Here is a 16861-nt window from a genome sequence, read left to right as displayed (position 1 = left end):
GACGGCACAATCCAGACGCGCTTCATGTGAAGTCCACTGCTAGCTGCCTGCCCGTTTCATTATGATCATCGAGCTCTGATTGGTTGGCGGGAATCCAAGTGGATCAGGATGAACTGCAAGTCGTGGGGTCATTTTTCATCTCTGTCACCAATAAACCGCACTTTCTTAGCGCTTTCAGTCTCGCGCAAGGCGAGGACTCGACCGATTTCCCGGTCACGACGCGGCGTTCCATGTGAGTTGCCCTATGAGGTCGTATCATCCACGGCATATGACAATCCTTTAGAATCTACGCACTTGTAGGAGCGCTAGGCATCCCCAATAGTCGAACCCATTACTGCGAACCAGGGGAAAAATCTACTCGATACTTATCTAACTAGCGGATGATTCCAGGTCGGCATTTTCCGTTGTCTTTCACATTTGAGAACGGGTTTCTTCTGGCCTATCTAAAGAACTCGATTTGTCGGGAGGCATTTGCGTTTCAGCCCTAGCATGCAGACAACAATTTAAGTGTTTCTGACACACTATGCATGGGCATTTCTCGCGACAGAGCAAACACGAGTGATGCCCACACTAATCGTCTTCCACTTACAATTGAAGTTGTCGTCCTGCTGTCGATGCGTCATTATCTGTCTATCCCTCACCCGTAAATTTCGCTACCTGGCAACGGGAATTTGCACGTACGTGCTTATCTATGCGCCCAGGATATAGCTGCCTTCCACATATATGTACATCTACCTGGTTGACTCCCTCCCGCTCAAACAGGCATCGACATTCTGTCGGTCTACTTATTGGCTTGCTGCATCAACTGAACCGGACTCTCGGCTCGCGGACGACCCTCAACCTTCCCCATCAACTTGGCTATCCAAAGCCAGGGTTTCCCAAAATAAGTATTTCTGATAACTGCTCACAATGCAGCTTCTTAGAGAGCAGCAGCGCCGGTTTAATCTCTTGCGGGCGCTTTGTGGTCCGCCTCGGGGGCGACAACGCCCTTCCTAGCCCAGCAGAGCTGAAAGTTGTTTCGTTCCGGAAGTGTCTTAGCTTTTTTTTGACTTTTCTTCTCTTTCTCCCTGACGCTCTCTACGCTACTCAGATAAGCGAGTTAATCTAGCAATTACGCGCCGAAGCGCTGTCGTTCATTCAGGCGACAAAAGACAGTCGCACCTCTCAGCAGCTCCTGGACCCAGACAATGACCTAGCACGCAACCGTACGACGCCGTGTGCCGAGCGACCTTTCTTCTCTGTCTGTGAATTTTTTCCATTTCCGTTATATTTGCCCCCATTTGCTAGTGTCTTGGGTTTAGCTGTTTGCAATTCCACCCTGGTGTGGAGTGGAATGAGAACAATCAAGATGGCAATGATGAGATTCGCCACGGCTGTGGCCGGTATTACTGTCTTGACGGGATGCGGCAGGGTTTTAGCTGACCCCGAAATTCCAGGCACTGACGAAAACATTTGCACAGACGGCAAATATTTAAATCTAGCCTTGCCACTTGGTCAGGAAATACTGACTTTCAAGTGTGGCCCTAAGATTACCACTCTTGACCCCTCTGATCCCCTTCTGGTGTATACTGAGAATTCATCGCCAGGGCAAGGAGTACCTCTCAATACCGTAATGCCGGGGGCTACTTTTCAGCACGGCCAGGGCGGAAGTAGCCACACACTCAGAGTTCCCAATTCATCAAGACCTCCCAAGGAAACGTACATTTTATACCTCTGTAAAGAAGCAGGTGCTGCTGGTGAGAATGGCCCGGTCGAAGCGAATGACCTCTCGTCGGCAGCGCCGCGCCGTATGTGCCTTGTCGACATCAAAGTAGCTGCCAAAAGCCCCGAAGGTGAAACCGAAAATGGAACCTCTCCTCCGCAAGGTCAAGAGGACACTTTGCCTCCGGACGTCAATACGTGCAATGCTGGTCAAGACAAGGAACTTACCGTCTCGGAACCAGGCGAGCTGAAGCTGAAATGCAGTGCAGGACTGTCGTTTCAGCCCGAGGAGACGTCCGCTGTATTTGACGATGGAGATGGCAAATGTGAAACCGTACAGTCCCTGACGACGCTCGTTCCTGCAGCTGTGAGATCAGATCAAAAGGGCATCGTTACTGTGGGAATTCCGCGTCTCCCCTCCACTGGAAACAAAGCCATATGCTACCAGTGCACATCCGGCGAAGCAGACAACAGTGACACGCGCGAAAGCTCACGGACCGAGACAAGCTGCAAGTTCCGAATTACTGTTCTGTCATCTACATCCGCAGACCCCGAATCAAATGGTGACGGGCCGATCTTCCGTGGTTCGAAAAGCATGGCAGCCGCCTTTTTCTCAGTAGTTGCGGCTCTTGCCACTGGTGTCATGGCACTTGCTTTCTAGTAGAGAGGGAAGACGACCCTTTCGAAACGGTAATGAAAAATGTTTCTCAGCTGCAACTTGATACTGCTCCTTTGACCTTTTTTACGCGGCACCATGCCCGGCACTCAAGAGGAGACACACAATGGCGCATCCGCATCGACTCGACTGCCGTCGACACTGCGCCTCCACGTATAATTGTCCTATAGAGATAGGATATCAAGTTACGGCAATCATTCGGAGATGGCGGGAATGCGAACGCGTTTCTGGATACATTATGAGGTCGCCGGGGGCGATCGCTTTCTTTGCTCTAGGTACGATTTCGAGGCAGCCATCAGCAGAATCTGCTTTTGTACCGTTAGCACGCCCGATAACTTGACGCCTGCCTTCAGGAGAGTACATCCTTGACATGGCACCAAGCAAGCAGGAAGAGGGACGCCGAGATTTTGTGTCGTGATTTTTGCGAAATCTGTGCATGAGTAGTAGCGGCGACTATGCTGAACCGCAGTTCACGTTTCTTCTCCGGTCGGCAGTCGCCATCAGTGCTTTCCAAGCCTCTGAACTCAGCTCAGGGCTACATGGTCGGCCAAGGCCTTCCCTGTACCAACCCGACTTTCTGGATGGGCATGAAACGTGTGAACACCCAACTATGTCACGCAAGAATCTGGATTCGTCCATTGCTTTCACTCCGGTTTCACAACGCTGCTGTGTGTTCCAACGATGAGACGAGGTGTTCGAAGCAATATCTTCTTTCCCCATGCTCGCCGTAGATAGCGGGTGTACCCTGATTTACGGTGTTCTGACAAGAGTCTATGTGAGCAATATCTTCTTTCCCCATGCTCGCCGTAGATAGCGGGTGTACCCTGATTTACGGTGTTCTGACAAGAGTCTATGTCGGCGTCGGTATCGCATAGATGCACACCGTTGAACAGCAAAATGTGTGTGGACAACCGGAGTTCTAACAACTAGGTACAATTTCAAAAGTAGAACCAAATTTGAATCTTTCCACCCCATGGACGGGGCAGAACGGCCCCTCAGCACCAGGGTGCAAACAGCACACACCCTGGAACCAACAAGTGAGTGGACCACGGGACATCAGGGCCGGAACCCGATCGTCTATACTGTCAGTCATGCCTACAATCACATTGGCAAGGAAAGAAAACTGTACAGGCAGAACTGAGCGACGGTGTAGCATAGTGACACAAGGAAAGCATAGCCTCTGGAGATGGATGAATCGCATACACTGATAAATATACGCGTCTGGCAAAAAACAGTCTCTCCGATTGTCTCTGGACCAAACCGTCGCCTGCTGTGTTAGATCGTTTTTGCGACCTGTCTGATGGCACGTATCTCCTCTTGTTGTTCCACGAGTTGTCAGCTACGAGTCCTGGAAAATAATGAACTACAAGCTAACGCTTTCTCAGTAAAATGCTTGCCTGCACCTTCCGAATTGGCCTGAGCCATTGTAGTATGGTGACACTTTCAGCCACCAGCAGCAGCCCGGCAACAAAGCTCGTGCCTTTTTCGCTGATGGATGTCCCTTATTATTTTCTGTCATCTATTCTTTGAGGCGTTCATGCTCAGTGACGTCGGGGTGAAAGCAAAATCTACTGTGAGGCAAAGGACTAGAACGGACAGTTGTCTCTACGAAAGTAAGATTAGTATTTGAAACATCAGGTGTCGCCCCATGAAAGAAAATAAATGGTTCGTGACGGCGGCGGCAGACCGTTTGATTCATTTTCCTTGGCGTTGTTAGTCGAGGTACCGAACCTATTCTCATTTGGTACTGGCCTGTTCGATAACAAACGGACAACACACGGACAACTAGACTGCGAAACAACCCGTCGTCCCAGCCAAGCCACGAACCGGGAAAAAGACACCCTGGTGTCCCCTGGGATGTGATACGCCCAGGCACGAGACTCCGAGGGCTTCGAAGTCCTAGAGTCTACGTGTCTCTTGCGACCACCAGAAAGGAGCGTTCGCCTTTATGCTCAGGGCAAGTGCAAAAATCAATCTCGTGGACGGCGCATCACGGCAGGAGCTCTGACGGGGGACGGGGTCAGGTAGTGGGTGTGCATCTAAACGGGGCTGGCCTGAAGGACTCCCACTGCTGACGTTCGGTGCAGGTAGAATTCATGGCCAAAGGACAGACGCAGAAACAATTTTTCTCCCCGATTTCACGGTGCGATCAGTCTTATGGGACGTTTTTTTCTCGCACTCCTTTACAAACAGCCCTACCCAATGGAGCTATAGTTCATCCTGCCCTCCTTTCGTCTACAAGCGCCGCCAAAGTTGGTAAAAGCAGAGAGGGTAGCCGCTGCAGCCGTACACGGACCGTACCGTTCGAATACAAAATGGGAGTCCTACCGAGAGTTTTGTTGGTTATTGGCATCAGCATCACTCTCTCTTCCTCGCGGGCACCAATTGCAGCGGCGGGGACTGAACTTTCTAAGACGAGCGCGCAAACGTGTGACAACACTGGTGGAGTAACGGTTCAGTTTCCGGAAGCAGGACGGAGCGTCCAGTTCAAGTGCGGTTCCCCATTCGACACCTTGGTTCCTTCAGATCCCCTATACGTATTCGTGGCGGCCGCAGCCCCCCAAGGTCGTAACCACCTTGGTTTAAAAGGAGAGCAGGAAGTAGCAGAGGACATCACCGTCGCGGGGCACACCAAAAAGCTCCTTCGCGATTTGTACAAAGACGCCACCCTTGATCATGGCAGTGGGAACGACTCAGGTTACACTCTTCAGATACCCGACACCTCCCGCACAGAAGAAGGAAAAACCTTAAAGTATTTTTGCAAGCGAGGCGGGAAGTCCGTGTTGGATGTCGCAAAGGACGCCTGTCCTGTTACGATTCGAATTCCGGCAAAGAAGCAGGAACCCGGTACCGACGATTCGTCTGAAGATGACCCGCAACAGCCAGAGAACGTCCTTACTTGCACAGCCGAGAGTGGGAAACAGAAAGCCACCGTTTCCAAGGCGAATCAAACTGTTCAGTTCAGCTGCGATCCACCAGCGACATCCACTCTGACACCAGAAGCCGCACTCAAGGTTTTTGACAACAAAGATGGCGCCTGCACTAAAGAAGTCGATCTTTCAACACTTGTTCCCCAGGCAAGGCGCTCCGAGAGGGAAGGAAACGGCGTATACACGGTGACCTTTCCCCAGCTACCGTCCGAAAAGCAAGCTCTCTGTTACTCTTGTAGTACTACAGGCGGTTCCGGCTCTCTGCGCACGGCGGCATGCCAGATCCATATTGACGTATCAGCAGCAACCGCCGTGTCGACAACGACGCACACGACTTCAAATGCGACCTCACGTGTGCATGCAGCCATTAGCCAGGCTGTAGTTGGAATCCTTTTCGTTAGCGTTGCCGGTATTGCGTGCCTTTCTTGACGCTCTGGGGAATGAATACCACAGGGAAGTTCCGCAGTACATTTCTGTTTCCTATGCAAATGCCGTTCATCATTCCACTTCCAGAACGGTGCTTTCAGGAGTCCTTTCTCCCTTGCACTCTGTTGTCCAAACAACACTAGGACATGGAGGTGACTTCACAATAGTTTTCGAGGGGATGTATCAAGTCGCGTGCATCATCATCCCTTTCGTGTAAGAAAATGAAGGTTGAACTACAGGTGCCTCGCGCGCGCGGCTGTGGCTCCATTCGGTCAGCTGCTACATGTGTAGCAGTTCTCCCTCGAAAACTCTTTACGAAAGCGAATGGGCGACGGCGGTCTCAGAAACGTTTTACTGCGCGTACCACTGTTGTGTGTTTTCTTTCTTCGGTGAGGCACGCACTGTCGCATTGCAGAGATTCGAGTGTTTCATAGCCAGGACCGTTGTTTACTCAATTAAACTCGCGAGTCCAACACGGAAGTATGGGCAAGTCGAATACTACATTAGCAAGGCGTTGTTGCACACACGACGCACCTTGGCGTGTGCGTGTAGACAACTGTAAAAGAAACGGTTTTTGTCCAGTGGCTTATCACTAGACCTCAATCGGACCACAAGGGATGGCTCAAGAAGCGACACTTTCTTGTCTTGTGGGGCTCGGACAGTGCGGTCCACAGGTGGACTCTGACGTGTGAAAACGGTAGGGTAAAGCAGAGATGCGGAAAGACACAGTAGATCTATGCCTGCGAGGTACCCTTTCGCGGTTTAAGTGTATTAGAGAGGCACGGTGGATGATCTCCTGGAGAGGACCACAGCGCCACACACCGGGGATTGTGCATGGACGACGCACTGTTCGATGCTTCTCCCAGGGAAACGTTGGACACCATTCTCAGCTGCAGACGCTTGAGGAACCTGTTGCGACCTAGGAGGCCTTCGATCCAAATATCCGATTCGAAGGGGTTATCAATTGGTTTTTGGCAAGGTAGCATGCGGACGCCCCCATGCGGAGTGGCCCGAGTCGGAAGCCGACCGATTAGTTCTACGGCTGAGAGTTCCCTTGCCCGGAAGCGCAAGGCGCATTTTACTGCCGCAACATTTGACAAGTGTAGAGGCATTCAATTGTGCAAAGACTAGTCCCAAGATCTGATACACGAAAACTATATCCCTCACGCTACCCCGAGTCTGGATAACAGTTGACCCATACTCACCGTAGAAGTCACATTCCCGAATCGGCTCATCACCCTCTTTCCCGTCCCTTTAAACTGCCGGCGTACCTCACATATGAACGGAAAATATGTGTTATAACTCCAGAACGTGTACGCATGGAACTCGTCTTCCCCCGACTCAGTGCGGCAGCTCAAAGGGCGTTGCCCAGTTCTTGCCTTGCTCTTGCAGAGCTCTCCACTCGGCCCCTTGGTAATGCAACCATGACGGGGTTCTATATACCTCCATACAATGATACCCCCCCCCCCAACCCCCCCAAATATGCAAGGCTTTCAACGCGAGCTGCCGCGTTCCTCGATTGTTTGCCCGTTCTTCCACGTCCCTTGGGGTGTTTCTTCTGTTCTAACACCGAATGAAACGTAGTGCAAAAAGGGAGCGCGCTCACGCTTCCCCGGCCCGTCGGTGTCCCCTGGTCATTCTATAAACCGGAAAGTTTCTCATCAAAAAGGCAGAATCCGCCAATTCCCTCCCTCCTTCCCCACCAAACCCGTTTTGACAAGAGAATAGAAACACAAAGACATTCTGCGGTATGGCTCTGTGGCGCCTATACAGCCACGAACCTTACGAGGCATTTCGACAGAGACTCTCGTCACTCTCAAGTCAGTGCAAATCAGCCTCGTCTCGGTAAAACACTCTCAAGCGAAGAAAAATACAAACTGAATTCTTCCAGCATGCCAAGAAAAAAAGGGAAATGCATTTGTTGCAGACAGAAAGAGGCACATGGCAAGCAGTGGGCCGCTAATACAGTGTGCCCCAAGTACAAAACTCACCATCCAAAATACAGTTACGTCACCAAAACACCATAAAAGCACATTGATAATATATTTGCTCATCTCCGATGTGGCGCGCGCAACGCGAAAGTGCCTTACCACTTGAGCCATCAACATAAGCATGAAAACGTGACTGTGGCAGAATCCCTTCTGCGCTCTTGAACATCTGGTTTCCTCTATTCAGCTAGATGCTGGCGTCGCAAAGCCTTTCATCAGCATTCGCGGCCGAAAACGCTCTCCCTCCTTCTCGGAATAAAACGTACGTCCAAAAACGCACGGAACCCCGGCGGCGGTGTAAAACGTGATCCACGTCCAACTAAAGCATGCGGATGACACTGCCCACCCTAGCTACACACACAACGCGGTGTACCTCTGTTGGCATACATAAAATTCGCATGCAGCTACCTCAGCAGGTTTGCATGCACATGGAGGCACGCTCCTCTACCGTGGTACTGCTGTTTCCCGGCGCTTCAGAGAGCGGAAAAATGTGCAGAGGTCTCCAGTAGTGACACACAAGTATGAGCGCCTGGCCAAGCACGCGAACCCAGATAGGTGTGTATACACGGATGCACGTAAGCGCAGACGACCTACTTCGCCTCACGTAGATATACATGTTCATCCATGCCGACCCTTACTGTTTGCACGCTGTTAGATCGCGGTCGAGACAAATAACACACACAGTATTCCCGACGCGTTTTAAAACAACTGTGTCGAATACAGGAACCGAGGAACGTATATTTTCTGCGTCTTTATAAAGCTACTTTACGTGAAAATTATGTCCAAGGATTCGCCCAAATTCATGGACCTCTATGCGTTCTCAGCCATTCGTTCTGCTAACCTCCGAAGCTCATAGAATACGGTACACATAAAATCGTACTAACGTGCTTATGCCACCGTTAAAATGTTCCCATACATAACGTCTACGGCCCGTGAGTCTTTTTTGGGGACGTAAGAAAGTATTAACACATGCACAGGTATGCATTTTTTCATTGAAGGCGATTTCGCCGGACACAAACGTATATAAATAAATATTCCATATGTTTTCCGACCATGTAAATGGATAGATTGAGTCGACATGTTTCCCTACATTTCCCCTAGCCTGTATAGCTTGTTCTTTAATTCACACGGCTTTCGGCGCTCCTTCGCTTCTTCGGCGCCCTGGGCGACGCGAGAAGGCCATCCTCGTCCCTGTCTCTCTGTCCTTTGTGTGTCGGACCGAAAGCTTTGCACCGATTCGCTTCTTCGCGGTCTGCCGCGATTTCCGGCGTACGCGAAACCTCTGTCGCCGTCTTTTCCTTCCCTGGCAAAGGCAAGGTCCCAGCGGCTAGATGCGTGACGCCTTCGCGCATGCAATCGATACACGCCTCTCCAGGCACAACTGCCTGTTTGTCTTCAGTGGGAGATGCGCGCGGTTGGCGCGCGGGTGCCGCAGGCGAGTCGCCTGCGTCTAGGAGAGACCGTCTGAAGAGGAGCTCTTTGGCTGTGTGGATCAAACCCAACTGCAGAAAGTAGGAGCGCCACAGTGGACACATTTCCACTGTTTGTGCGCCTTCTCCATTCCCGTCCTGGCCACGAATGGGGAGGCTCCTGGGCAACGGGCCTTTCATCAGCGCCTCCAGATGCTCTGGGAGGGAGTGGAGACAGGCGAACGCCTCGGGAACCCCTTTAGCACCTGCTGTCACGAAGGTGAGAGCGAAGACGTTTTTTTCTGAGGAAAACGATCGAGCGTTCGCGCGCGCCGCCTTGCCGTCCCCTCCAGCTTCCGTCGAAGAACTCTCTGAGGATGAACACCCGCCACCGCCGATTTCTTTACCCGGCCGTTCAGTGCTTGAGGCAGGCTTCGTCTCACTTCCGTTCGTCGACCGGTCCCCCGTAACTGAGGAGGAACCCCGCTGTGAGGTCAAGCGGTTCTCACTCGAACCGTCGCTGGGCTCTCCGCCTGGCGAGACTCCCGACGTTTCGTCTGTTTCTCGACGGCCTCGCGCCGTCACCTGCGAGGCCTCCGTCGCGCTTTCTCTCGCCAGCAACCACAGCAGCATGGCGTGCTGCTCCTCCTCGACTTCTCTCAACAGCTGACGCCTGAATTCACCCAGCTGGCGCCGCAGGAAATTGCGGAGCACTGCCAACCGGCTGGTCGCCCACGCCTGTCGTTCCTCTGCTCCCCGCGGTCGACGGCTTTCGCTCCCAGGCGGAACGTCCCGAACGGCCTCGGGCAGCCACGCGCAGAGCTCCGACTCGTTTGCCCTACGCGCCCACGCAGCCGCCACAGCCTCTCGCGAGGGCCCTTGCGTCCGGATGCAGAGGAGATCCAAGAGCCTCACGGCCCTGCGGAGAATCTCCTCCACGAGCTGAGTCGGTCTCCTCCCCCGAAAAAGAGAAGCCAGAAGGGACAGAACGGCCTCCCGCACTGCGGCCGCAGGTGCGTGCCCCAACGCCTGAGAGACTTCCCCTGCTTCCTCAGCCTGGGCGCGCGTCGCGTTCGTCCCTCCCTCGCCGCCAGAAGACGGGGAGCGCGCATCCTGTGCCTCTTCCTGCGCCTCTTGAATGGGGAATACCCCCGTGGCGGCGCTCGCCGGCAAATGAAGGAGTCCGCGGGGTTCCCGCGCGTCTTTTAGCTGTCTCAGGAGCACCTGGGCGCGGGCCGGAGAGATGTCTCGCTCGCCCAGTTCCCGCAGGGTCTGGAGCTGCTGGAGACGCAGGATCTGCCCCTGCAACAGACCCCGGAGGCGCGCGTCCCAGACTCCGTTTTTCGCCTCTCGCCAATCCACCACCATGAGTTCCTGGAGAAGGGCGAACTCGAGAAACCGCGCGTGGACCCAGAGCCGCTGCAGCTGGTCCGCCTCGTGGACCGTTTTCCGCAGCTCCGCCACTTCCTCCGGCGCCACGCAGGGGTCCAGATGGAGACACGCGACCGCGGCTTGGCGAGAGAGTCGCAGAAGCGGCGCATTCAGCCGGCGAAGAAGGTGCAGCGCCGCTGTCTCCTGCGCCGTCAGCTGGGCCACGATCCACTCCCGCGCTTCCTGATAGCAGGTTTCTGCGTCGCCGGCGACAGGGAACGCCCTGACTTCCCAGCGACACTCCCACAACGGCAGACCAGGCGCGATCTCCCAGTCCAGTTCCTCTTCCATTTCCCACCCGTTCTCGGCGACGCCGAATTCGGCTTCCATTGACTGTGCGCCCTTGCGGCCGGTTCGGCGGGTCTCGCGGCTCTGTGCCGTCGCTTCGCGCTCGCACCAGACAGAGGAGTCTCCCGGCGCCGCGCTCTTGACCCGTTCCTCGCCCCGCCTCGCCTCGCGTCTCGTGCGCTGCGGCGAAGCGGCCGAGCAAATCGGATCCTTCGCGACCCCCACACTCGTCTTCCGCTGTACACGGAGCAGCTGGGCATTCCAACACACGATTTCCTGCTTCCCTCTCTCCGCGTGGGTGTCCGTCGCCCGCACCTCGGGCCACAAAAGGGGCACGACGTCGCCGGCGCGGAAGCCCCGGGGCCTCCCGTCTCCTCTGGACAGGAAACGGGGGGGAACAGAGGGATCTGCACTTCTCGCGAAATCCCAGACAAACTGGAGAGAGTCCGCCGGAGCCGGCGCACCCAGGAAGGCCACCGGGGAGCAGCGAATCTCGTCAGGCACGGGATCAGACGAAAACGGATCACAGAGTCGTCTTCTCCATTCAACCCTCCGGCAAAGCTCCACCTCCAATTGGTGATGGGTCACTTCGCCTTCCGAGATAGATTCACTCTTAACCGGGAGTCCGTCCGCGAGGTCCTCTTTCGCTTCTCCACACAAAAGCGGTGCGCCTGCAGCCGAGGTGTCCCTCGGAGACAGCACCTCGTTCAGGCGCTCCAGGAGCGTCGCTCGGATGGCGTGGACGCACCGTGGGCGGCGTTCGGCTAACTCAACCTGATCTGCGCCGCTGGTGTCTGAAAGGCTCGGAAACGTGGCCTCACGTAAATGTCCCGCCGAGCGATTTGGGTGGCTTTCGTCTCTTCGTTTCAAGCGGTCCGCCGCGGCAGCCCTTTGCCCCTTTGAACACGCGCGGCCTTTGCAGGTCGCTCCTCGTCCGTGTCTCTCGTCTCCATTGCCTTCGGATTCGTCCTCACTTCCCAGGCGAAAAAAGGCTCCTGCCTCTCGGCTCAGGTTCGCATCCCACGCCGCCTGGCCTTCTTTGTCTGCCAGCTGCAAACACAGGAGGAGAAACTGCCGTGCACACACTGGAGAAGATGAGCTAGGCCTACGCCCACAAACGCATCACGTCCCTTCCCTTAGATGACATGTGTCCGTTTCTGACTGGCTGCAGTCCGACTCTTTTTCCTTTCCTTCATCTGCATGCGTCTCGTGCACACGCCTACGGCACCCCACGACGCAGGCAGACTGCGCAGCGGCAGACCCTCCGCGCAAGAGACACGGACACCTCACCTTCCCGACGAAGGCCCTGAGAGCTAAGATGCATCTGAGCCCCCTTGCACCATGTGTACAGACACCCAAATACACCCTGGCGTCATTCCCACACAGACGCACACTGCTACGCGTGCGCGGCTGACTTCTGGTGTTCGCATGCATGCTGTCCATGAACGTGGGGATGCATCCGGAAACGCCGGATGTGTTCGCCTAGCCACGGGTAGAGAGAACCTCGGACGGCCCTGCACGTTTCGACATTGTCCACGCTCGTTCTCACCTGAATGAGAGGGTTGGTTTGGAGCTGTAGAATTTCGGACTGGATCTTGAGTTGCTGGACTGCAGGGGGGGCATTGGCTTCGAGCAACTGCGGGAGGACGGTGCGGGCGCCACAAGTGTAGCAGAGGGGGGAGAGGCAGGGGATTTCTAAAACGCCAACGTCGCCGATTCCACTTGGTCCCAGCATGTATCCTCTTTTCTCACTGTCCACCGGTTGACCTCCATCGGGGGCGTCCGGAACTGACAGATCGGCGCCGCAGCAGACAAAGAAGCGCATCCACTTGTCATCGAGCGACGCTTCTCGCTCTTCGAACCCGTCCGGCGATTCCTCGCCTCGCAGCGGCTTCCGCTCGTCGTGCGACGCTTGTGCTCGCCGAACCCCCCCATTTCCGCGAAGTGTTCTCGCCGCCTTGTGCACCCCCACTGGCGCCCCGCGTCTGCCTCGCTGGCTCCCGTTGCCGGCTGCGCGTCCTTCTCGTCGAGGGCGTGGCCTCGCGCGGTTGACGTTGAACTTGTGTGGTCCTCTGCCCTGGGCCTTCGTCGTCCCGGGGGGTTTCCTGCTCCGGGCCTGTGAAACTTTACGAACTGTTTTCTGCGTGGCGACTCCCGGAGCGCGGCTCGCGCCTTCCCGCCGCAGGCGCGCACTTCGCCGGTTTCCGCTGAAGGAGGGCGCTTCCGCGTTCCACGCATCCAGCGAGATCGGGTCTGTGCTAACGCCGGCCTTTCTCTGGATGTCCCACTTTCTGCACACGCGGACTTCGAGGAGTGCGCTGGTCCAGCCCACCGCGTCGCCCGCAACCGGCTCCGATCCCCCTGCAGGCGCCAGCTGGGCGTCTCTGTCGCAGTCTGGACGCGCGAGGCGCCTCTGAAGAATCACCTTTCCGAGGAACAGCGCGAGGCGCCGAACGCCGTGGACACAGACAAACGACGACGGCGACCGCAGCGAAGAAACCGAGCTTCTCTTCGCTTCTCCGTTCCCTCTCTCCTCAGTTGCCGCAGCTGCCTCAGCTGCCTCAGCCGCGCATGCACCGGAGTGCCGCCCGGAGGCGCACGGCCTGTCTCCGCACAGACACGCCGACACCGGCCGGAGAAGAAAGAGGTCTTCCAGACTCTCAGGGGACAGCGCGCCCGTTTCCAGCAGCTGGTCCAGCCCGAAGACTCCGACGAGGCGACGCAGCAGAAGAAGCTGTTGCTGAGGGAGGCGAGGGACGGGGAGAGCGAGGCCGCGAATGGACGGCACCGTCGCGCCTTGTGCGTGTCTGGGGGACCCGCCAAACTCCCCGTCGCCACCTGCGAGGTTTGAGAGGAAGATCTCGGAACAACACTTGCGGCAGCACTGCAACGCGGGAAGGACGGAGTCCGACAGAGGAGAAAACCGGACGTTTTCCGTCTCCCCCGTTTCTGCTTTGTCGTTTTCCTTCCTCCTCCCTCCCTCGGGTTGCTCCACGCGAACCTCGCCTTCCTGCGCCTCGAAACTCAACGGGGTGTCCGTACACAGGAGCCCTACCGCGTGAAGGAGCGTGAAGGCTACCCGCGGCAAGACGCCGGCCAGGACACAGCGGCTGAAGAAGCTCTCGGTCCGACTGTGGACCACGCCCCGCAAGAGAAGCGCCCGAACCAAACTCGCGTGCTCGATCTCCCTCCACGTTTCCCGCGTTCCGCCCGCAGTAAATGCGCAATCCCATCCCTCTTCCTGTGGCGTCGCTGCCGCGTCTCTCCCGCTTCGGAGTACAGCGCCGTCGCTGAGCAGCTGCGGGCCACTCCGTTGCAACCCTTTCTCGTACACGTGTCCGAACGGAGCGGTCTTCGACAAACGCGGACGCGATTTGTTCTCCGCGCTGGACAGTCTCGGCCGCGCCGCTCGTTCGCCTCCCGCGAGGGCGAGCTGCGCCAGAGAGAGACAGCTGCGGACGTAAATGAAGGCCACGTGGCTCTCGGCGCTCCCAGCCATGCGCATGCGGAGGCGCTGAACGAGGCGAGCGTCGAGGCCGTACGTTGAGGCGAGAGTCGAGTGGAAGGAGACGTAGACGACCGGGGACTGGGACCGGTTGAACAGCGAGCAAAGCCGGAAGAGCACCCTCGGCGGCATGGCCAGATCGAAGGAGAAAATGTGTGAGACGCCGTCAAACGAGGCAAACAAGGACGCATCTGCGCACTTAAATGCGACGTTGCATGGATACGCCAAACCCGTCGGAGACAGCGCGAAAAGAGAGTCCGACACGCCCGAGTTCGGACAGTCTGCTGGATCTGCGCGGGCGCCCTGCCCTGGCACTGTTTGCGACGAAGCACGCGGCTCTCTGGCTTCCTCCCCACCGCCCCTCTCCGCGTGCGTCTGCTCGGCCTCTCCTTCCTTCTCATTCTCGCCTTCCTTCTCGGCCTCGCGATCCAGGCCTGCGCTCACATTGGCCACGGAGAAAGTTAGGTCCTCTTCGGTCACGGCGGTGCGGTCGCGGAGGCAGTTCAGAAGAGCAGGCCCCACGACGCCGTCCAGCGGCGCCAAGAAACTCCCGCAGTCGCCCCCGTGGGTGCCGCCGTTCCTTCCGGAAGACAAAGCCTCGGGCTGTTCGCTGTGAGGACGCGCCTCCCGTGTGCGCAGGAGCAGATCTTGCGTTGCCAGGGAAGCAACCAGCCGCTGGTCCAGCAGCTGGAGGTGGTTATTGCAGGCGATGGCGTACACGTTGCTGTCTATCTCGACGCCCAGCGAGGCTACACACCCCACCGCGGCGGAGGCGAGGAAAGACGGGACGCCGCTCCCACTGCCGATGTCAAGAAAGACCGACGCCGGAGAGAGACCATAGCGCTCCTGGAGAAGGCGGAAGAGCTCCAGCAGCGAGGCGCAGCAGTTCTCCCCGTACGCCCCCTCGTCCGAGCCGGTGAGCTTCATCAGGCTCCTGCGCTGCAGCCGGCGCACAGTCGAGAACAACTCGACATCTGGGACGACGTTCGGAACAGCCCGCCGCGGACGAAGGGACCACGAAGGAGACACACTCTGGCGCCAAGGCAGCGGGGACGGAGACGCAGATGCCGCCGGCGTGCCAGCGGAAGACGGAGATGAAGACGAGTCAGCAGAGGCCGGAGGTGCGCGAGCGGTGGAAGTGGCCAGGGGACGGTCAAAAGCAGGTGCCGGCATCGGAAGAAAGGACGTTTCCCCTTGAAACGCGTCTCCTCCCGCGTGTGAGACGGGGGAGTTTCCGAGAGAAGCCACGGTGGGAAGAGAAGACGGAGTCTCAGGGGTATCCACCGGAGACAGGCAAGTCTCGGGCGTTCTGCTCCCGTCCGAATTTCGAGCCGCCACGGTCGACCTCGGCAGGTCCAGCAAACACCCGCTCGCGCCCTGCGTGTCGAGCAAGTTCCTGGCCCCTGCATGCTTTTCTAAAGTTTCCGCGGCGCCGCCAGAACCTCCGAGACCCACGGCACTCGCTGGAACGTCCCGAGCCAGCTCCCCTGAACACAGCCCCGGGGCTGTCTCGCTCGCTGTACGTCCACCTTGCATTTGAGCCTTTTCTTGAGAACGTTCGGCGGCCGGCGCCAGCGGACCGCTCACTGAATCTGATTTCACGCGCCTCGAAAACCCTGCGGTTTCTGCCCTATGCATCGCTCGCTTCGGCTCCGCGGAGCTCCGATCGACGCTTTGCGGAGCGGCAGCGCGCCGCAACGGATTGACCGCCTCTTGCCCGGGAGTTTGGCCGCGCAGACACGACAGGAAAGTGGGGTGGGTCGCCTGCGTGTCCGTGTCCGTGCTGGGGAGTTTAACGGGAAGCTGCGCATCGCCGCGGAGCACGCGAGTTCGAAGGGCGTCCGCCAAGACGCCAGTCCCTTGAGCGTTGGCCTTTGCGTCGCGGCCCGCGTCGCTGGGGTCTTCCGCGCTCGATCTGGGAGGGCGATGCGGCGAACCCACCGCTTCGGTCGCAGCTTGTTGCAACGCCGCGGTCTGGTTCTCGCCGCCCTGTACTTGTGACTGAGGAAAAACTTCCACTGGAGACGCCACACCGGGCGCCGAAAGGCCGCCGACATCCGCGCCGTTGAGTTGCTCGGGGACTGCAGCAGGCTCGCCACCCCCCTGTGGGGGCTGCCCTCCCTCCATTGCATTTACTTCGCTCTGCGAAGCCTTCTCGCGCGCGCTGTCTGCCCTCGCCTCCGCCTGTATTTCTTCGCCACGCCACGCGTTCCTGCCTGCATGCGGACCCTCGCACGCGCACAGCCACGCCGACAGGCTGTGCTCCGGGAGACTCTAAAGACGCCCTAATTTCTTTCGAGAAACCCGGAACTCACGGCGAGGCGGCTCGCCTGCTCACCCGCGCATCGAGAAACGCGAAGCGAGCGGGGAAAGAGATGTTGAGAGTAAGACGTCGACTGGAAAGCGCGGCGCGGTGACGCGGTCTCGGGCCACGCAGTCGAATTTTTCCCGGCACCAGACATTCGCAGCAAAACTGGTTGTTCAACGTCGACGGAGGAAAAGCTGGA

General features: G+C 57.1%; 3 protein-coding genes across 3 annotated transcripts; 2 read left to right on the top strand and 1 right to left on the bottom strand.

The window, feature by feature from the left end:
• Positions 1-1333: 1333 nt before the first annotated feature.
• Positions 1334-2362, top strand: NCLIV_043601 (srs domain-containing protein; the record flags this gene model as incomplete). Its single annotated transcript, XM_003881278.1, has 1 exon — positions 1334-2362. The coding sequence occupies one exon, from the start codon at positions 1334-1336 to the stop codon at positions 2360-2362; it is 1029 nt and encodes a 342-aa protein (XP_003881327.1).
• Positions 2363-4473: 2111 nt separating this feature from the next.
• Positions 4474-5736, top strand: NCLIV_043600 (srs domain-containing protein; the record flags this gene model as incomplete). The annotated part of the gene is made up of 1 exon (XM_003881277.1): positions 4474-5736. One exon carries the CDS (start codon positions 4474-4476, stop codon positions 5734-5736), a length of 1263 nt encoding a protein of 420 aa, XP_003881326.1.
• Positions 5737-8839: 3103 nt separating this feature from the next.
• NCLIV_043590 (conserved hypothetical protein) lies at positions 8840-16481 on the bottom strand (the record flags this gene model as incomplete). Its single annotated transcript, XM_003881276.1, has 2 exons — positions 8840-11899; positions 12399-16481. The coding sequence occupies 2 exons, from the start codon at positions 16479-16481 to the stop codon at positions 8840-8842; spliced, it is 7143 nt and encodes a 2380-aa protein (XP_003881325.1).
• Between the last annotated feature and the right edge of the window lie 380 nt (positions 16482-16861).

This window comes from Neospora caninum, chromosome IX (assembly GCF_000208865.1).
Source record: "Neospora caninum Liverpool complete genome, chromosome IX".
Lineage (NCBI taxonomy): Eukaryota > Apicomplexa > Conoidasida > Eucoccidiorida > Sarcocystidae > Neospora > Neospora caninum.
Note: the sequence above shows the minus strand (reverse complement) of the source record. Positions and strands in the feature narration are given on the sequence as shown.